Genomic DNA, 16,723 nt, shown 5'->3' on the forward strand with positions numbered 1-16,723 from the left:
TGAGAGATGGAAGTTAGACTTCAGGAAGAACTTACAGTAAGAGTCAGAGTTGGGAGGGTTAAGGGGACATGATCAGAGCATGTGACCAAAGGAGACATGGGACTGTCCTTCCCTGATGGTGTTTCAAAGACAAGTGAGATGTTCAGACACCTGGGACAAGTGAGATGCAGCCTGTGCAGAGGCAGAGAGAGGGACGGATAAACTTGGGAATGGAGAGGCTCGATATGGGGTCTGCTCCACTTACCTCTTGCCTTCTTCCTGGCTCAGGGCTGGGTGGCCAAGCTTCTCTAGCTGCAGCGTCCTGGGTGAGGAAGGAGGAGAAGTCTCACATTTTATGGTGGCTTTATCCTCTCGGTTCTCTTCCCGAGACACTGGTGACTGAACAGACAGTGAAGCTGTCAGGGGATAGAGGGAGAGATCTGGGGCCTGCCTACCCAGCCCAGACAGGCAGAGGAGCATGGAGAAAAGCAGAGGGGAGGCCCTAGGGGCCTCTCAGAGTTCAGACTCAGACTCAAGGGCCCAGTGGGGAGAAGCCAAAAGGGAAAGGCCTGGGAGAATTAACCTATTAGTACCTGGGTCATCAAGCAGCACTCACCAGCAGCTTCCTCCTATGCTTTCTTAAGTCACTGGGCTGGAAGAGAGAGTGAAGGATGAGCTTGGACTCACCCTTTGGTTGCTTGAAAGTCTAACCCAAGGGGAGCCCAGTGGTCTTAGGATGAGAAGATAGGATTTAGTGCCTCACACAGGCCTGAAGAGGATATCACAGCAAAGCAAAACAAAACAAACAAAACAACAACAACAGAAAAAAACTGGCTTGAAAAAATAACTCAGGGCTCCCTCTGGAAGAGAGAGAGGTACGGGCATTGGGTGACTTTCTTAAGCATTACCCAAGGGAGAGGGTAAGGAAGATACTACATAGCCCTTTCCAGACCCAGAAGGACATGCTGGTGACCTGGTATGCCAGGGTCTGCACACATCATGAGAAGAAGATGCTGGCGCCCAAATGAGAGAGAGTGAGCCCTGCTGTGCCTTGTCAATTCCCCTCGGCCAAGCCCAGTGACGACACAAGGTTGTTCATCAACTGCCGCAAGACTCTCACCAAGGTCATGACCCCCATTCGGTCCACGTCCTGGGTAGCACCGCGGGAAGTAAGCTTAGGTGTGGAGCGGCCGCTGAATGGAGGGGATGCGCTGGCCAGGGACAGGGCAGTCAGAGAGGTGGGGATGGAAGCACGTTTGCGCAGCTGGGTCAGGTTTAGGGCCTCCATGCTGCCACTAGTCACTCGTGTCTCAATCTCCTCAGCACGGAGCTCTGTGGACTCCTTCTCTTCCTGGATCATCCTGGGAGGCAGGCAAAACCAGATCTCATGATTAGCCCCAAAGAGGACCCAGCAGGAGGCAGATGTGGGCACTGCCTGCAGTCACCACCCAGTGACCCCAGGTAGAAGGCAATGGCCAGGTGTGCCCCATTGTTTTCGGCATTGCAGGGACATACAGGGCCTTGTGGGCAGAGTTGGTTCTATCCCACTGCAGCTTAGACAATTTTCTCTCTTTCTTGTGAACTGGCCTAAGGTAACAAAACTCCCTAATTTAACAAAAGCAGTTGCTGGGAAAGGAGGCAGTTTAGTCAGTGGAATATAAATCTTCATGGAAGTCAGAATTCTTGACCTACCACTATCTATAGGGCCTCAGTTTCCCAATATACCCAATGTCAGGAATGGTCTAGGTCAGTATTTCTCAAACACAGGACCTTCAATTGATACTGATCCCTGATGGAACTTTCCCTGTTCCATGGAAAAATGTATGAAGGGGGCACTCAGAGAGGAATGTGTGTATGCACACTCACACACACATACACACACGGTCTCTCTCTCTCACACACACACACACAAACTAATGTAAACATGCCAACTATCCTTTAGGAGCAGGACCTATCTTTATTCTCAGAGCATGTCTTTCCAACTTTAGGGATGTTAAAACATCCTTTCTTTTGTAGAATGGTTGTGATAGGAAATGGTAATTATCTTTAATGTTTCATTTTGCAGAATGAAAGTTGGCAGTCCTATGTTAGTACCCTTCTCTTTCTGTGTGTGTGTGTGTGTGTCTCTAGTGTTTTCTTCTTAGCTGGTCTGTGAAATCCAAAAGTGCGGGAACCATTGAACCAGATGACCCCTACAGCCCTGTAAAGCTCTGATGTTCTCTGGTTTGGATTTTCTCTTGCTGTTTGTCACAAACATTAATAAACTCTCTACAAAGGCAGGGTAAACAACCTAAGTGTCCATCATCGGATGAATGGATAAAGAAGATGTGGCACATATATACAATGGAATATTACTCAGCCATAAAAAGAAACGAAACTGAGCTATTTGTAATGAGGTGGATAGACCTAGAGTCTGTCATACAGAGTGAAGTAAGTCAGAAAGAGAAAGACAAATACCGTATGCTAACACACATATACGGAATTTAAAAAAAAAAAAATGGCATGAAGAACCTAGGGGTAAAACGGGAATAAAGACACAGACCTACTTGAGAATGGACTTGAGGATATGGGGAGGGGGAAGGGTAAGCTGTGACAAAGCGAAAGAGAGGCATGGACATATATACACTACCAAACGTGGGGTAGATAGATAGTGGGAAGCGGCCGCATGGCACAGGGAGATCAGCTCGGTGCTTTGTGACCGCCTGGAGGGGTGGGATGGGGAGGGTGGGAGGGAGGGAGATGCATGAGGGAAGGGATGTGGGAACAGATGTATGTGTATGACTGATTCACTTTGTTATAAAGCAGAAACTAATAAAAAAAAAAAAAAAAAAAAGGCAGGGTAAAGTGCAGGTCTTCATAACATTCCCTGTCAGTGGTTTCTGTTTGATGCCTCATTAGAGACCAGAGGCGTGACACAGTGCACTGAGTTCAGACCCGAGTTTGAATCCTGGCTCTGCCACTTACTGCATCGCTTTGGGCAAATCACTTAATCTCTCTGGTTTGTTTCCTTGTCTATAAAATGGAGATAATGCTGTCTCCTCCAGTGACTGTGATTAGACCGACAAAAGCCCTCACCCTGAGTTGGCCTCAGTATGTGGGAACTACACTCTTAATGGTTATGTTTAGCCTCAGGAGCTTCAGGAACACAGTCTCCATAGACCTGGGAGAGAAAAGGAAGCCTAAGAAGTCAATCTGAGGTCCTATCCCTCTCTGTCCAGCACTGGGCCAGAACGTTGCCTGATGCTCCACACAGGGTCCCTAAACTGTGGCACTCTAAGGTACAGCTGTAAGAGACAAGCAAACACATGTAGAATCTCTCCTGCAGTGACCAAACACAAAGAGCCTCTGTCCTTCAAGGAGCCTCCCAGACCCTCCACCCCTGCCCTAACCTGATCTCCTCGTTGATAGCATCCAGCTGTTCCTGCAGCATCATGGCCAGGGTCTGGGCGTCTGAGTGGCTGCTGGGGGAGACAACGTCCATGGAGCCCACCAGACCCCCTGGCTCATCCTCATCCACATCAGAGATCTCAGGGTCACTGTCAAAGGCAGGAGTGGCTGTGGGGACCAGCACCCCAGGCAGTGGAGATGGCTCCCAGTCCTTAGCAGAGAAGGAGGGTAGAGGAATAGTAATAAGACACACCAGGTGACTAAGGAGCAGGACCCTCCCAACCTATACCAGCAGCACTGGCATCTCCTAGGAGCTTGTTAGATATGCTAAATCTCTGGCCCCATCCCAGACCTACTAATTCAGAATCTGCCTTTTAACAAAATCCCTGGGTAACTTACTTGTATGTTAAAGTCTAAGAAATGCTACTCAAACTCAAGGAGCCAGATAGCAGAATGGTTAGGAACAGATTCCAGAGACTGCCTTGCTTTGAATCCTGGCTCCGCCAAATACAAGCTATGAGAGAGTTGTTTCACCTCTCTGTGCCTCAGTTTCTTCATCTGTAAAGTGGGAATAGTAATAGTACCTACTTCATAGGTAGCTCTGAGGATTAAATTAGGAAATGCATGTAAGGCACTTAGTACAGGGTCTGGCACCAAGTAAGCATTATGTAAAGGCTATCTGTTTCTACTCACACAAAAGGTGACTAGATATAGGGAACGAGAAAAAGCCAAGCAGGCCTGACTGTCTTGTGTCTCGGAGTTTCAGCACATTACAGGACCCTCTGATCAACCCTCAGGGGAGGTAGCTTCTCAGAAATCATTCTACAAACCCCTTCGGTAGACAAAGGCCCAGAGGCACAAAGAGCACAGAACTTGGCTGGGAGTGTGAGAAGAGCAGCGGAAGAAAAGGAAAGAGGCCATCTCTCACCCCATCCTGTATGACCCAAACCCCCAAGATCCCCTTAGGGCTCTTTTCCCGCTCCTGCAGCCTTTAGACTGAGGTCCTGGGCAGCTGCTGTGCTCTTATAAACAGAGGAAAGGGAGAGAGGGGAAAGAGAAAAAGAGATGACTCCAGACTTCAACTCCCCCCTCACACTAGGGGTTTCCTAATGGCAGAGATGAATCTTCCGCCATCAGACTAGAAGCTCCCTCCTTCTCCACCTATATCTTCTAGTGCCCTAGAGCATGTAGAGGATCTGGGCTCAAGACAGAGCATGGTTAACAATTATGGGGCTAGGAAGGAATCAGACTTCCCCAAAAGATTGAAGTCAGTCCTTTTCTGCCCCTCATCTTTCCTGTTCCCTCGAAATCTCCCTAGGCAGACTCCACATGAACTACACGCTTCTCAGAAAACTTCAGGTGCCGTCCCATGGCCAGTTAACCTGTCATCCTCTCTCACCTACCCATAAACCACAGCTTTTGTTCCAGAAAGCTTGCCAATTCCATCCCCCACCCTGCATCCCCCACCCCAACCACTAGAAATACGTGCCTGCACACCCAGGTACACATGCACAGGCTTCAGTGGGGCCTCAGGGACTCGCTGACCACCCACCAGCCTCTACCTCTTGCCCACCAGGAGGTCGAGGCGAGACACAGCTGTTGCAGCGATGGCCCCAACCCCAAGGCTGCAGCTGTCGTTGACATGGGGGAGGGTAGGGGGAGGATTTGCATCACACCAGCCGTCTGTGAAACTAGAGCAAGGCACGTGGCTGAACTGACCCCAAACTCCCCAGGGGAGACCCATCCACACTCACCCCTCCACCCCCTCACCTTGGCAGGCTCTTCCCGCAGTGCTGAGTAGGAACGATGAAGACCTTGAGGTGCGTGGGCGGTTGTGCTCAGGGAGAACCGCCCATCTGCTGCGCTGCCTATGTGCGCCCTTGAGTGGCGGATGGGGGAGAAAAGAGGAGCCCTGAGGACTGACAGCCCCAGCTTACACCCACTGGGCCCAAAGAGTTAAGGGATCTTCAGCTTGGAAAAGAGAAGTCTTAGCAGGACATGAGCTTTTGTTAATGACTTAAGGGCTGCCACGTAAACAAGAGATTAGGTTTATTCTCTGGTGCTCCAGGGATCAGTATGATCCAGGTGAGAAAGTTCTAGGGAGGCAGCTTTTCACTTAACACAAGAGGCACCTTCAAATAGCAAGAGTTGGCTTATGATGCAACTGGTAGCTTTAAAAAAAGCTGCACTCCCCTCAGAGAGGTATTCAGGTGGAGACTCTCTGGCCACCTGACAAGAATGTGTGGGAGGGATCATGGCACCAAGAGAAGTTGGAAGGGATGATCTCTATAAGTCCTTTGAACTCTGAGCGTCTTTGTGTCTTGGTCTTCCCCCTAGCAACTACCTCTGGTCTTCCTCTGGACTAAGTCCCTGGCCAAAATTCAAGCCAGGCATACTCCCTATCCCCAGGAAGCTTCAGGAGGCCCTGCCACTGTATCAGAGACATGGGCTAGAGAAAGCATTTTGACTGCCCCAAGGGTCTATCCCAACCCTGAAATTTTAGGATCACGGTAATGATCCTCTGGAATATCTGGAGCCTCCCCTACTGACATTTCTTCCCTATGCCTTCCCAGTTTAGAACTTGAGGGAGCCCAGAGCAAAGGGACAGGGTGAGCCTACAACAGGTTACACCAGGTATCTGGAGGGATGGGGGAGTTTCTGCTTATTCCCCCTTTTCCCTGCAACTCAGTCCCAATTCCGTGATGGGGCCAGTGCTTCTATAGTCAAAGCCAAGAACTCCCAAGCATTAAGGAAAGCAAGCAGTGCCAAATAGCTTGGCGTACTCTGGGCTATGCCTTTTTAATTGGCGTAGAGGGTTGGTCTCTTCTGAGCAACCTACAGGAAGGGAGAAGTAGGAGGAATTCCAACTACCATTTTCTGTCTCTATTCCCTGCTTCTCTCTACACTCCTATACAATAATTCCTAACAAACTTGAAATTGATACCCAAGTCTCTAACACCCCAGAAGCCCACAGGCTTCTCTTCTTCAAGTTCAACATCTCTTTCCCTAATTTAAGCCCTACCCCTCTGCGTATATACATGTACACTTTTCCTTTAACCTCTCTTCAAAGAAGCAGGTCCCTATTTCCCTAATATAACAAGAGCATGACCATAGGGAACCTTATGTGTTCTGATCTAAGAGACTTTGGTTTGGACAGAAAATATCCAGGAGCCATGAACCTTGAGTGGCATCATCTACTTCAGTCTCCTCGATTGTCAGCCTGCCTCTCTGGGCAAAGGACTGAGGGCAGGCTTGAGGTCTGAGTTCACTGCCAAATGCTTCACAAAATATGAAGAAAAACCCAGAAGTTCCCTAAAACATGGGCCTAATTTTTTTTTTTTTTTCTTTTTGCGGTATGCGGGCCTCTCACTGTTGTGGCCTCTCCCGTTGCGGAGCACAGGCTCCGGATGCGCAGGCCCAGCGGCCATGGCTCACGGGCCCAGCCGCTCCGCGGCATATGGGATCCTCCCAGACCGGGGCACGAACCCGTATCCCCTGCATCGGCAGGCGGACTCTCAACCACTGCGCCACCAGGGAGGCCATGGGCCTAATTTAAGCATTAGGTTCAGAGCCCTAAATAAGGTGTCTCAAAGTAACTAGAGTGAACCAGATACTCCCTGTGAGCAGGCCCTGTGGGACATGGGTGAGCACGTAACTCAGCAGACCCCTCTCAAGGGCGTGCTGTCTGTCAAGGAAGCAGGAATCATGCCCTGTGTCTCATGGCAGCGGGGAAGGATCATCCTGTGCTTTACTTGCCTCTCAGCATCCCTCAGAGGACAGGTGCTCCCTTCTAAACTGCCCAAGTGAGCTGGATGACTTTACAAAGTTCTCTAAGCCTCAGTGTCCCACCCTGAATATGAGGAGGACCCTGAGGTCCTGGGCGGTATTTTGGTGGGAGGAAGTCTCCTTCCCCAGGGTCCATCTAGGTCTGTCCAGGACTCCATCACAGCACACTCAGCCTCCTGAGCTCCCATACCTGGAGTGGATGCCATCCACAAATGGCCCTCCTCGACCCTTCAGCTGGTCCACCTCTTGGCGCAGCTTCTCAATCTCTTCAGACAGGCGGCCCTGTGCCAGGCAGAGCCATGGTGGGGGTAGGGGCAAGGGAGGGGAAGAGAGAGGAGAGAAGGACAAAGAGAACAGCAGAGTTGGGGAGAAGCAGAAGAATGCGCTGCAAAGTCCAAAGCCAGGGACCCAAGGCCAAGCCCACAGATGACACCAAAAAAGAAGAGGTCCAACTGGAAAGTGAGTAGAAGGGTTGGCAGGGGCAGGGCCAGAAGGAAGGTCTGTCTGGAAGGACTCTACCAGAACAGGCCTGCTGAGCCCTCACTAACAAGCAAATGCATGACAAATAAGGCTGGGCAGCAGAGGGGCCCTCAGTGAACTCCCAGACCTCCCAGACATTGCTAGCATAGGGATAGTGGCTAATCCGCCCCCAATCACCGGAAAGCAAGAGCTTCACCAGATCTGAGGCGCCACCAAATCCTTCTGTCGAGTCCTTCACAGCGTCCTGCCTCTCTGCTACCCACTCTCTGCTCTATGCTTAGGGCTAAGTTTCTTCTTTACAGGTGGGTGGCGGTGATGCATCTACTATGATAGGCTTTAGGGAGGATTAGTGAAATAATGTGTGTACGTGGACTAACAAACTGGCTAGCACGGTGCTGGGTTTTAGGGCAGCTGCTTGAAACACAGGCGTGTTCCTTCCTCACAGCAAGCTCAGCCCTCCCAGGCTGGCAGGGCTGGCCAGCAGCTGGGTACCTTGTGACGGTGCTGCTCTTCGATCTGCCGCTGGGAGCTCTCCAGCTCTTGGATCAGTGTGTTCTGGGGGAGGACAGCTGTGAGCCGGGAAGCCCCCTTCCCCTCCACCCCGGCTCCGGCCTTCCCCTTCCAGCAAGATCTGCTTCCCGGTCTGCTCTCCCAGCCCTACCTCTCCTTGCCAGACCGCCCCACCTCCAGCCCAGGCTGCTCCACTCCACACCCCTCCGCAGTCCCCGCCTCGCCCAGCCCCCTACCCACGCCCGCAGTCCCCGCCTCGCTCAGCCCCCACCCCCGCCCGCTCCCGACTAAGCTCTCACGTCCCAACCATTCCTGCTCGCCCGGCTCCACCCACACCTTTACCCACCCCGCCCCTTTCCGCCAGCGCCGTCCTTCCGGGCAGCCCTGCCCATCCAGGCCCGCCCTCCGCAGCACCTTCTCCTCCAGGGCCGCCATGCGCTCCTTGAGGTGGAGCTGCAGGCGCTCATTCGACTCGCTAAGCAGTCGGTCCACGGTGTCTGACAGTCGCTTGTTGTGGTCCTCGTTCATCTTCTCCCGCTGGCGCACCTGCATAACCAGACCACCTTGCACCAAGCCACCCCAGGGCCATCTCACTGCAATCCCAGGGAGCCACTCGTTCCTGCTGTGGTTCCAGCCCACTCACCTGTCCCCTTCTTATCCTCTGGGGACCCCTGCCTGCAGCTTTCCTGACCACCTCCTCCCACCCCTCTGTGGCTCTGTCTCGGTCCCTAGCCAGGTCCTTCCCTAGCTCTCACTCTTCCTCCTTTCCCCTATCCACAGACCATCCTGGGATGCCGCCCTGGGGTTGAGAGGAGGGTTGAGAAGAGGCTCGAGAGTCTGGCCCAGTAAGCTCACCCTTGCCAGCTCTTGGTTCTTTTCCTGCAGCTGTCCTTCCAGCTGCCGCAGGTGCTTCTCAGTGTTGCCATGTCGCTCTTCAGCCTGGAGGGAGGAATGGGTCAGTGCAGCCTGAAGATCATCTGCCTTCCTGCTCAGACCTTGTGTCCCATGCACCCAGGTGCCAGAGCGGCACCTTGGGAATCAGGGCCTCAGGGACCAATGAAGCCAAGCTCTCCACTTACCATCTTGGAGCATAATTGCCACCCCCATTGCCTTTCTTCCCAAGTACCCCAACCCTGCCGCTTTCCCCCCACCCATACCCTCTCCTTCCTGCTCAGGGCTAGCCTTGAAACATCCCAGAGCTGGCAGCTCAAGAGGCTAAATTCTCCCTACGCTTCCAGAAAAAAACTCCACTTGAAAGTATGAGCGACCATAAATCTCTATGCCTCCAGATAGATGGAATTGCCCTCAAGAGCATGGACTCAAACCAGACTGGTTCAAATCCTGGCTCCCTCCCTTCCCAGCTGTGTGACCTTGGGCAAGTTACTGAACCTCTCTTGAGCCTTTATCTCCTCAGTAGTAATAACAGCACCTGTGCCCATTGCAAGGACTAAAGGTGATAATCCATGGCAAACACTTAGGACACAATAAGCACTCAATAAATGTTAGCCGTGGTGATTACCTTTGTTATTAAAGCAGCCTGGGTAGAGTGGTCTCCCCTCCCGTTCATGCATCTTCAGAGATGGAGACCCCCCTGCCTCTTCTGACAAGGTATTCCAGACTATCACACATCTTACAGTCAGGAAATCCCTCCTTAAAGCCCTTCTCCTATGACTCCCTTGAACATATTAATCTTCAGTCCATCCCTTTCTGTCAGTTTTGAGAGTTACTAAACCTGACTGCTCAGCACCCCACACATAACGTCTTCTGCTGCACTTTAAGCTCTGCCCTTCATTCCTAGGGGCCTGAGAGGCCTTAGAGACGACCAGATTCAACCCCATCATTATAGAGATGATGACATCATCACAGAGACAATGACACAGACACCCAATTAGGGAGGGAGTGACTTTTCCCAGGTCACAGAGCAAGTCAGTGGCAGAAGCAAACGTGGTCCTGAGTCTACCGAGGTACAGCCAGGCTGCAGGTTCCATCCCCAGAGCCCCCAAGCTGCCACACTGGCACAATGGCCAGCCTCTATCCTCCAGAGGCTCTGGGGTCTGATGCTTATTAAATATTGGTTTTCTTCTCTCCGTTGCTTGAGTGGGTAGCTATGGTGATCCCACATGAGGCACCCCTGAAAGCCTCCGACCCACTGTAAACACTCCTAAATTCTCTTGATTAAGCCACCACATGTAGATGTCCATGCATTTACATAGCTCTTCCAGACCTAGGATGTTTTCAGCCTGCATACCTCCATAAAGTTAACTATCCATTCGGTAAAGTTATATTCCCTTTTATTTGCCCCAAAGCTGAAGCCTTCAAACAGCTAGGGATGGTCCCTAGATCTAGAATGCTTCCATTTGACAGAAAAAATAAAAAAGATATGCTCAGCCTAAACTCCCACCCCATTCAGAGATGTATAAACTTTGATCATATTTCCTCTCAGGTTTCACCTTTCCAGAAATGAAAGTCCTATTTTTTCCACTTCAGACACCCCCCAAAGGAAGTATTAACTACAATGGTGTAAATGATAATAAAAAAATTTTGCAGCAGCACAGTTTCTTCTACTTATTAAAGTACTCTTACATCCCTTCTTATGGGACTGTCACATCCCTGTGGGGTGATGAGGGCAGGGATTACTCTTCCATCTGACAGACACAACAACAAAGTGTGTTTCCTGGAGTCACGCAATGAGAAGCAGTTTCCTGGCCCCCAGCCCAACGTGCCTCCCACTCTCTCCATTCACTGCCTGGCTACATAAGAGCTCAGGAAGCAGGGAACAGAGGAAGATTCCCAGGCCCTTGGCCCGCTTGCCTTGGTGAGGGCTGCAATCCTCTGGGCCAGCTCAGCCTCCACCTCTGGCAGCGTCTCAGCCTTGCGCATCGTCTGCTGCAGTTTCTGCTCTGCTACCTCCAGTAGCTCCTGCAGACGTTGGGCTTTCTCCTCACACTAGCAAAGTGGGGGGTGGGGAGAAGAGTCAAGAGGGAGCACTGAAGCTTCCCCCACCCCCTGGCCCATCCTCAGTAGAGAGCAAGTGATAGGTCAGAAGCCACAGGGAGCAATCTTGATTCTTGGCTACCCAGAGACACCTGACTTTCCCTTTCCCAAGGTGACCAGCACCTCAGGGTCTCCTGGGCCACCAAGGGGAGGTTCCAGCATGATCATTAGGACCTCCAGGGTCAAGTACAGTGTCCCCCAACCCCATCTGCAGGAGTCACCTGGCGGTGCAGGGACTCCTTATTGGCCAGCTCATTCTCCAGTTTGTCGTTGAGGTCATGAATCGATGTAGCCTCACGCTGAGCAGCCAGGTAGCGCTTCTCCAGTGTGGTTATTCGCTCCTCCATGTCCTCCTTCTGGGCTAGAGCCTGAGCGGTACAGGAGAGGATGAGATGAAGGTCATCAGCTTTTTCCTGCCCTCATCCTGTCCGCACCTCCCCACCAAATCTGGCTGGCTATATCTCCTCCACATTACCCTATCAGTTTCTGACCTTGACCCATCCCTCCCACCACTCCTCCGCACATTGGACCCTACCAAGTGTTCAGTCTTACACTCCTCAGCCCTTGCCTGGCTCTCCCTCTACACCCAGGACATCCAGCAGCTACCTTCCTGAGTGCCAAATACCTGCACCCAGAAAGATAGGGTCAGGCCCAGGCCCTTGCTCACTTCCCGGAGGTCCCGCTGATGTTTGCTGCTCAGCTCCTCCGACTTGATAAGGTCCCGGCGGGCCGTGCCCAGGTCCTCCTCAAGTTCGGCCACGGTTGCTGTCAGGATGACCAGTCGCTCCTGGGCCTGGCTCAACTCAAAGTTCTGCTTCTCCAGGAGCTCCTGCAGCTCTTCTACCTGGCCCGCGTCATGCTCCAGAGACAGTGAACTATCAGTCAGTCATCAGAGCCTTGGGCATCCCATTCCCCTGCCCTGCCCTGGGGAGGTGGGAAGAGGGACAGCACAACCAGAGCAGATCACAGCTGTGCCCCCAATTTTAGAGCACACCTCCAGGTACACCCTTCTTCCTCTGGCCTCCGGAAGCCCATTCCAGACAATGACCAAACACTCTCACTCTCCTGTGTATCTCTTGAAAAATAATCATGTCTAGTTTTTTTTTTTTTTTTTTTGCTGTACGCGGGCCTCTCACTGCTGTGGCCTCTCCCGTTGCGGAGCACAGGCTCCGGACACACAGGCTCCGCGGCCATGGCTCGCGGGCCCAGCCGCTCCGCGGCATGTGGGATCTTCCGGGATCGGGGCACGAACCCGTGTCCCCTGCATCGGCAGGCGGACTCTCAACCACTGCGCCACCAGGGAAGCCCTCATGTCTAGTTTTACCTGCTCTTTCAGCCTCTTGTAACCTAGAAAGGGGCGTGACTAGGGGAACGGAGGCTCAGAAAGAGAAGTGATCTCTTAGGTACATGGCACCTAACAATTCAGGTGAACAAACACATTATATGCTTAGCAGTCTATGTACTGGGCACTAAAACAAAAATCTGTAGAGTTCTTTGCAGATGGGGTAGGGAGAAGAAGGAAAGAGAGATGGTACCATTGGAGAAAAAGCTCCAAATTTAATTCAAGCAGTTGCTCTACTGTACTAAGGCAGGGCAGGGCCCCCATCTCCTGTCTGGGGTAAGACATGTCCCCTCTATGCAGCTCCCCATGACCCACCTTCCACAGGCATTTCGGTCCCAGTTCCACAGCCCCCTCCTCTTCTGCCACTCCATCCTGAACCCCTGCCTCCTGCTGTAGGGCAGACACCTGTAGGGCACAGTCCCCAGGGCAGTGAGTCAAAGAGAAGAGAACCTCTTCTACATTCCAGACCCTTCCAAGTCTCCCACCTCCTAGAGAGAGATGTCTCCTGTTGGCTAACAGTCTCCAGTTAAGACAGAGGGGAGAAATCTGATGAGGAACAGAGTGGGGAAAAGGGGTAAACCAGCCTTGGCTTCCAGGAGCTGCAGTCTACAGATGGAGGGAGGGCAAGCAGCTTACCTGCTGGTGGGCACCCGCCAACTGCTCTTCCAAGGTGGTCACTCTCTCCAGGGCCACCCGGAGCCGCTCTCGCACCTGTCCAAGATAAAAGGGGAGATGAAGAAAGAAACAGGGACCCCGCTGGACTCAAGTTGGAGAAGCCCGGGCTTGGTCTACCACCACTGAGCATAAGGCAAAGAGAAGGACCTGCCAAGAGGCAAATTTCTGAGAGGGAACCTAATAGGAGGATCTGGAAATTGGATTAATGGTAGGAGGGAGCCAGTTATGAAGCTAGAAGGCAGTTTTCCCTAAACACAGGATTCAGAAATCTCAGAGAAGGGATGCACGGAGGCTCTGGGGAAGCCTGGCTGGATTGGGGGTGAAGGCAGGCTGTGGGCCAGCCCAGGTACCTTCTCATCCAGGGCCTTGTGGTGCTCAAACAGTGACTTGAGAGCCTTCAGCACCTCCACCTCACTGGAAACCCCTGAAGGTGACTGAGCCTGACGCTTCACCACAGTCATCCTCAGTGACCGCTCATGACGGGACACTAGGCACTCCAGATGTTCCAGAAGCAACTGGCAGAGAGAAGGGGAGGGCAAGAGGAAGGGCTGTGAGCCTACGCCCCAGGGGCTATAAGCAGGGTCCACATGAACACCCAGCAGACACGAGTACTGCCACGGGTACCATTGTTAGAATGGTGAAATACTTCCATGTGGGTAAACAGCTGCTGCCCCAACTGAATAATACCTGCCCTAGCCTCTCTCCCAAGACCCCGACCTTTCCCATGACCCCGAACTAGAGGTGAAAAGCCTAGCACGGATGGTTGGACAAACTGACTCTCACCCCAGAATATAAGGCAGGAGGAGGTTAGGACAGGGCTGGGGATGTGCTGGCCCTGGCCATGCCTGCTCCCTTGGTCATACCCCCCACCCCCAAAGCACAAACCCACGCCAGGTCACCCCACTTACCCTCGTGTTATTCCGCTCTGCCTTCAGCTCTGATATCTCTTCCTCCCTCTCTAGAAGCTGCTCCCGAAACATACTCAGCTCCCGGGTTAAGGTGGCAAATTCCTGAAAACCCCCAAGGCCCCTCAGTGCTTGGGGATCCACCACCTAAGCAGTATCCTGCACGCCCAAGTCAGTGGTGGGGTCCTCTCACTCGTCCCTTACTTCCACCAACTGTCCCCAGAAAAATCCCTATCCATCCATACTACTAGCATGTGCTTCTCCAGAGGGGAAGCATTCCAAGTATGTGGTAGGGTGCAAGGGAATACAGTTGGATATAAGAGTGAGAAAGTCTCCGAGTCTGCTCTGCGGCCCCTTCCCCCTCCAGCCACCAATATAACCTGCTTATGTCCTCCCTCCCATTTTGTACTTCTGTTTCTCCAACAATCCAGTGACATTTCCCTTTAGAAGTGGATGGAGGGGAGTTTCCCTTCTGGTTTGGTATTAGTAACGTCCCTCCCCAACTCTAAGCCCTCTGACACACTGCTGCCAGGGTCATCTCCCAAAGCACAGTGTTGTTTTCACCATTAAATACAAGCTTATTATCCTGGTTTCCAGCTTCTCTCTCACAGTTCCTTTCCATACACCCTAAGACCTGGTCCACCTGGGTAACCGCTGTTTACAGTCACTAGTAAACTTCTTAATTCCACCCCTTTGCTCAGTGGGCTCCCCCGGACCCCTGAAAGCCCAATCTTCTGTCAGCACCTGATCTGTCAAAGTCCATCTCAAAGGACACACCTCCTTGGGACCTTTCCAGACTTCCCAGCGGAAAGCTTTCTCCCTCCTCTGTAAACTGTTACGGACACAGGCACGGTGGGCACCTACCATGTACCAGCTCCTGCGCTGGTCACTGGAAACACAGTAACAGAAAAGACATGATCCCTGCCCTCAGGAAGCTCCCAGTGAGGGGTTGAGATCAAATCTCAGGTCGGCCAGTTTGTGACCTTGGACAAGACACCTAACCCCTTGGAACCTCGAATCCGAAAGACAATCCTCCCTCAAGTGTTGCTCTGAGGATCAATTATCTGGCAGCTCTTTGAGGTATTGACACTGTTTTAAGCAATCCTTCGGGGGCCCCTCTTCTCTTTCTCCACATTTTCTTCCTATCTTTTGGGCTCTTGTCTATCTCCTTTCTAGTGTTCGAGCTCCCTGGGGGCAGGGACTGGCTCCTTCATCCTGGGGCTTGTTCAGGGCTCCGAACACAGTGGGGTAGGATGGGCCCATCTCCCACCCCAATTCCTCACCAGGGCTCCATATTCCTATCTACCAAGCATCACAAGACTCTGCCCCCCGAACCCTTCTGGACCCTGGGTAGGAAACTCAGCCACTCTGGTTCTTCTCCCCACACGTGGGGAGAGGGCCTGGAGCTGAGTCCTGAGCTGTGTGGCCCCTCAGGGCTGCCTCCCTAACCCTTGCAGCACCCCCACAGGCAGGGTGGCCATGAGCAGTTTACCAATCTCCCCAAGTCTCAGCTTCATCAGTTGAAAAATAGAGATGATGGCGATAACAACACTAACTTCATCACTGTGGAATGTAGTGAAGGAAATCCCAGTCAGAGTGCTTAGCACACAGAAAACACAACAAAGGGTGACCATTATTGCTAGCAGTCATGTTGATTGAGGAGAATAAGAGGGGTATCACAGCCCTGCCTATAATTCTCCATGTGATGCCTCTTGTTTTTTTCATCTGTGCAATGAGAGGCGGACTAGATAAACCTCTAAGGCTTCTCCCATCTCCGTTCTCTGGGGTTCGCCACCCACCACTTCCAAGAATAGGACACTGTTGAGGAGCAGCCAAGGTGGAGGTGTCTTTCCAGTATAGCCTGCCACCTTCTGGCTGCATGGGTTCACTGCAGTTGGCAACTAAGGCTGTGTTTTCTTCCTGCATCAAAGTCCATCCTTTTCTCCAGGTGGAGACGATTTCAGCCGGAGGAGCTTGGGAGTAACAGGGAAAAGTATTCTGAAGCAAGGCGAAGGAGAGTAAATGCTCTGTGAATTCCATTTGTTGAGATGCTAATAGACGAAGAGAGCTGAGGGCCCAGAAGCTGAGGGCTCTGAGAGGCTGGGTGAGGGGAAGGGGATGAGGGAGATGCAGACTATCGGGCCTTACCTGGGGAAGGGCAGAGTTAAGGTGGCACTGGAGCTGGTCTCGCTCATGCAGGGCATCCTGGAGCCGGCTCTGTGTCGCCGCCAAAGTCTCCTGACTCTCCCGAAGGGACTCTAGCAACTTCTCCCGCTCATCCAGCATGTTCACCATCAGCTGCTCAAAGTTGGCGTCAGCATCCGTTCCATGGGGAGGCCCCAGGGGGTCCCCCTCGTTAATTGTGGGCATCACTTCACACATGGTGGGGGTGGGCGGGGCCTTCTCAGTGTCAGGGCACAGGGGAGGGGTTCACAGGGTTGGCACCTCCAGGGCGACCCGTGTAGGGGTCTCAGAGCAGGCAGTGCCAGGTGAGTGAACAGATGGGCAGGGGCTTCTCCCATGGCATCAGTTGCTCTCGGTCTGAAAGGGGTCTGGTGCCCAGAGTGCCCCTGTGAAACGGAGGGAGAGGGCCTGGTTTAACCTCTCAGCGCTGGGGCTGGGTGCCCTATGTCCCCAGGCAAGCAGGCAGCGGCTGAGTGTGGCC

General features: G+C 52.5%; 1 protein-coding gene across 11 annotated transcripts in view; it reads right to left on the bottom strand.

Moving 5' to 3' along the window:
- The window catches only part of PPFIA4 (PTPRF interacting protein alpha 4), a gene marked incomplete at both ends in the record, with an annotated part of 36,036 nt that extends 19,596 nt beyond the window's left edge, over nucleotides 1-16,440 (bottom strand). For 3 of the 11 annotated variants that reach the window (XM_082613905.1, XM_082613909.1, XM_082613902.1), the window contains 17 exons: nucleotides 245-378; nucleotides 596-631; nucleotides 1,100-1,340; nucleotides 3,369-3,577; nucleotides 5,137-5,245; nucleotides 7,343-7,434; nucleotides 8,125-8,187; nucleotides 8,557-8,688; nucleotides 8,998-9,081; nucleotides 10,954-11,088; nucleotides 11,358-11,504; nucleotides 11,804-11,995; nucleotides 12,794-12,883; nucleotides 13,115-13,189; nucleotides 13,504-13,668; nucleotides 14,062-14,163; nucleotides 16,207-16,440. In XM_082613905.1, coding sequence (XP_082470031.1) covers nucleotides 245-378; nucleotides 596-631; nucleotides 1,100-1,340; nucleotides 3,369-3,577; nucleotides 5,137-5,245; nucleotides 7,343-7,434; nucleotides 8,125-8,187; nucleotides 8,557-8,688; nucleotides 8,998-9,081; nucleotides 10,954-11,088; nucleotides 11,358-11,504; nucleotides 11,804-11,995; nucleotides 12,794-12,883; nucleotides 13,115-13,189; nucleotides 13,504-13,668; nucleotides 14,062-14,163; nucleotides 16,207-16,440 — 2,240 coding nt within the window. The remainder of the gene's footprint in view (nucleotides 1-244; nucleotides 379-595; nucleotides 632-1,099; nucleotides 1,341-3,368; nucleotides 3,578-5,136; nucleotides 5,246-7,342; nucleotides 7,435-8,124; nucleotides 8,188-8,556; nucleotides 8,689-8,997; nucleotides 9,082-10,953; nucleotides 11,089-11,357; nucleotides 11,505-11,803; nucleotides 11,996-12,793; nucleotides 12,884-13,114; nucleotides 13,190-13,503; nucleotides 13,669-14,061; nucleotides 14,164-16,206) is intronic. The other 8 variants (XM_082613911.1, XM_082613910.1, XM_082613908.1 and 5 more) reach the window with 5 other exon arrangements.
- Between the last annotated feature and the right edge of the window lie 283 nt (nucleotides 16,441-16,723).

The sequence above is a fragment of the Mesoplodon mirus genome (assembly GCF_964341445.2).
Source record: "Mesoplodon mirus genome assembly, chromosome: 3".
NCBI lineage: Eukaryota > Metazoa > Chordata > Mammalia > Artiodactyla > Ziphiidae > Mesoplodon > Mesoplodon mirus.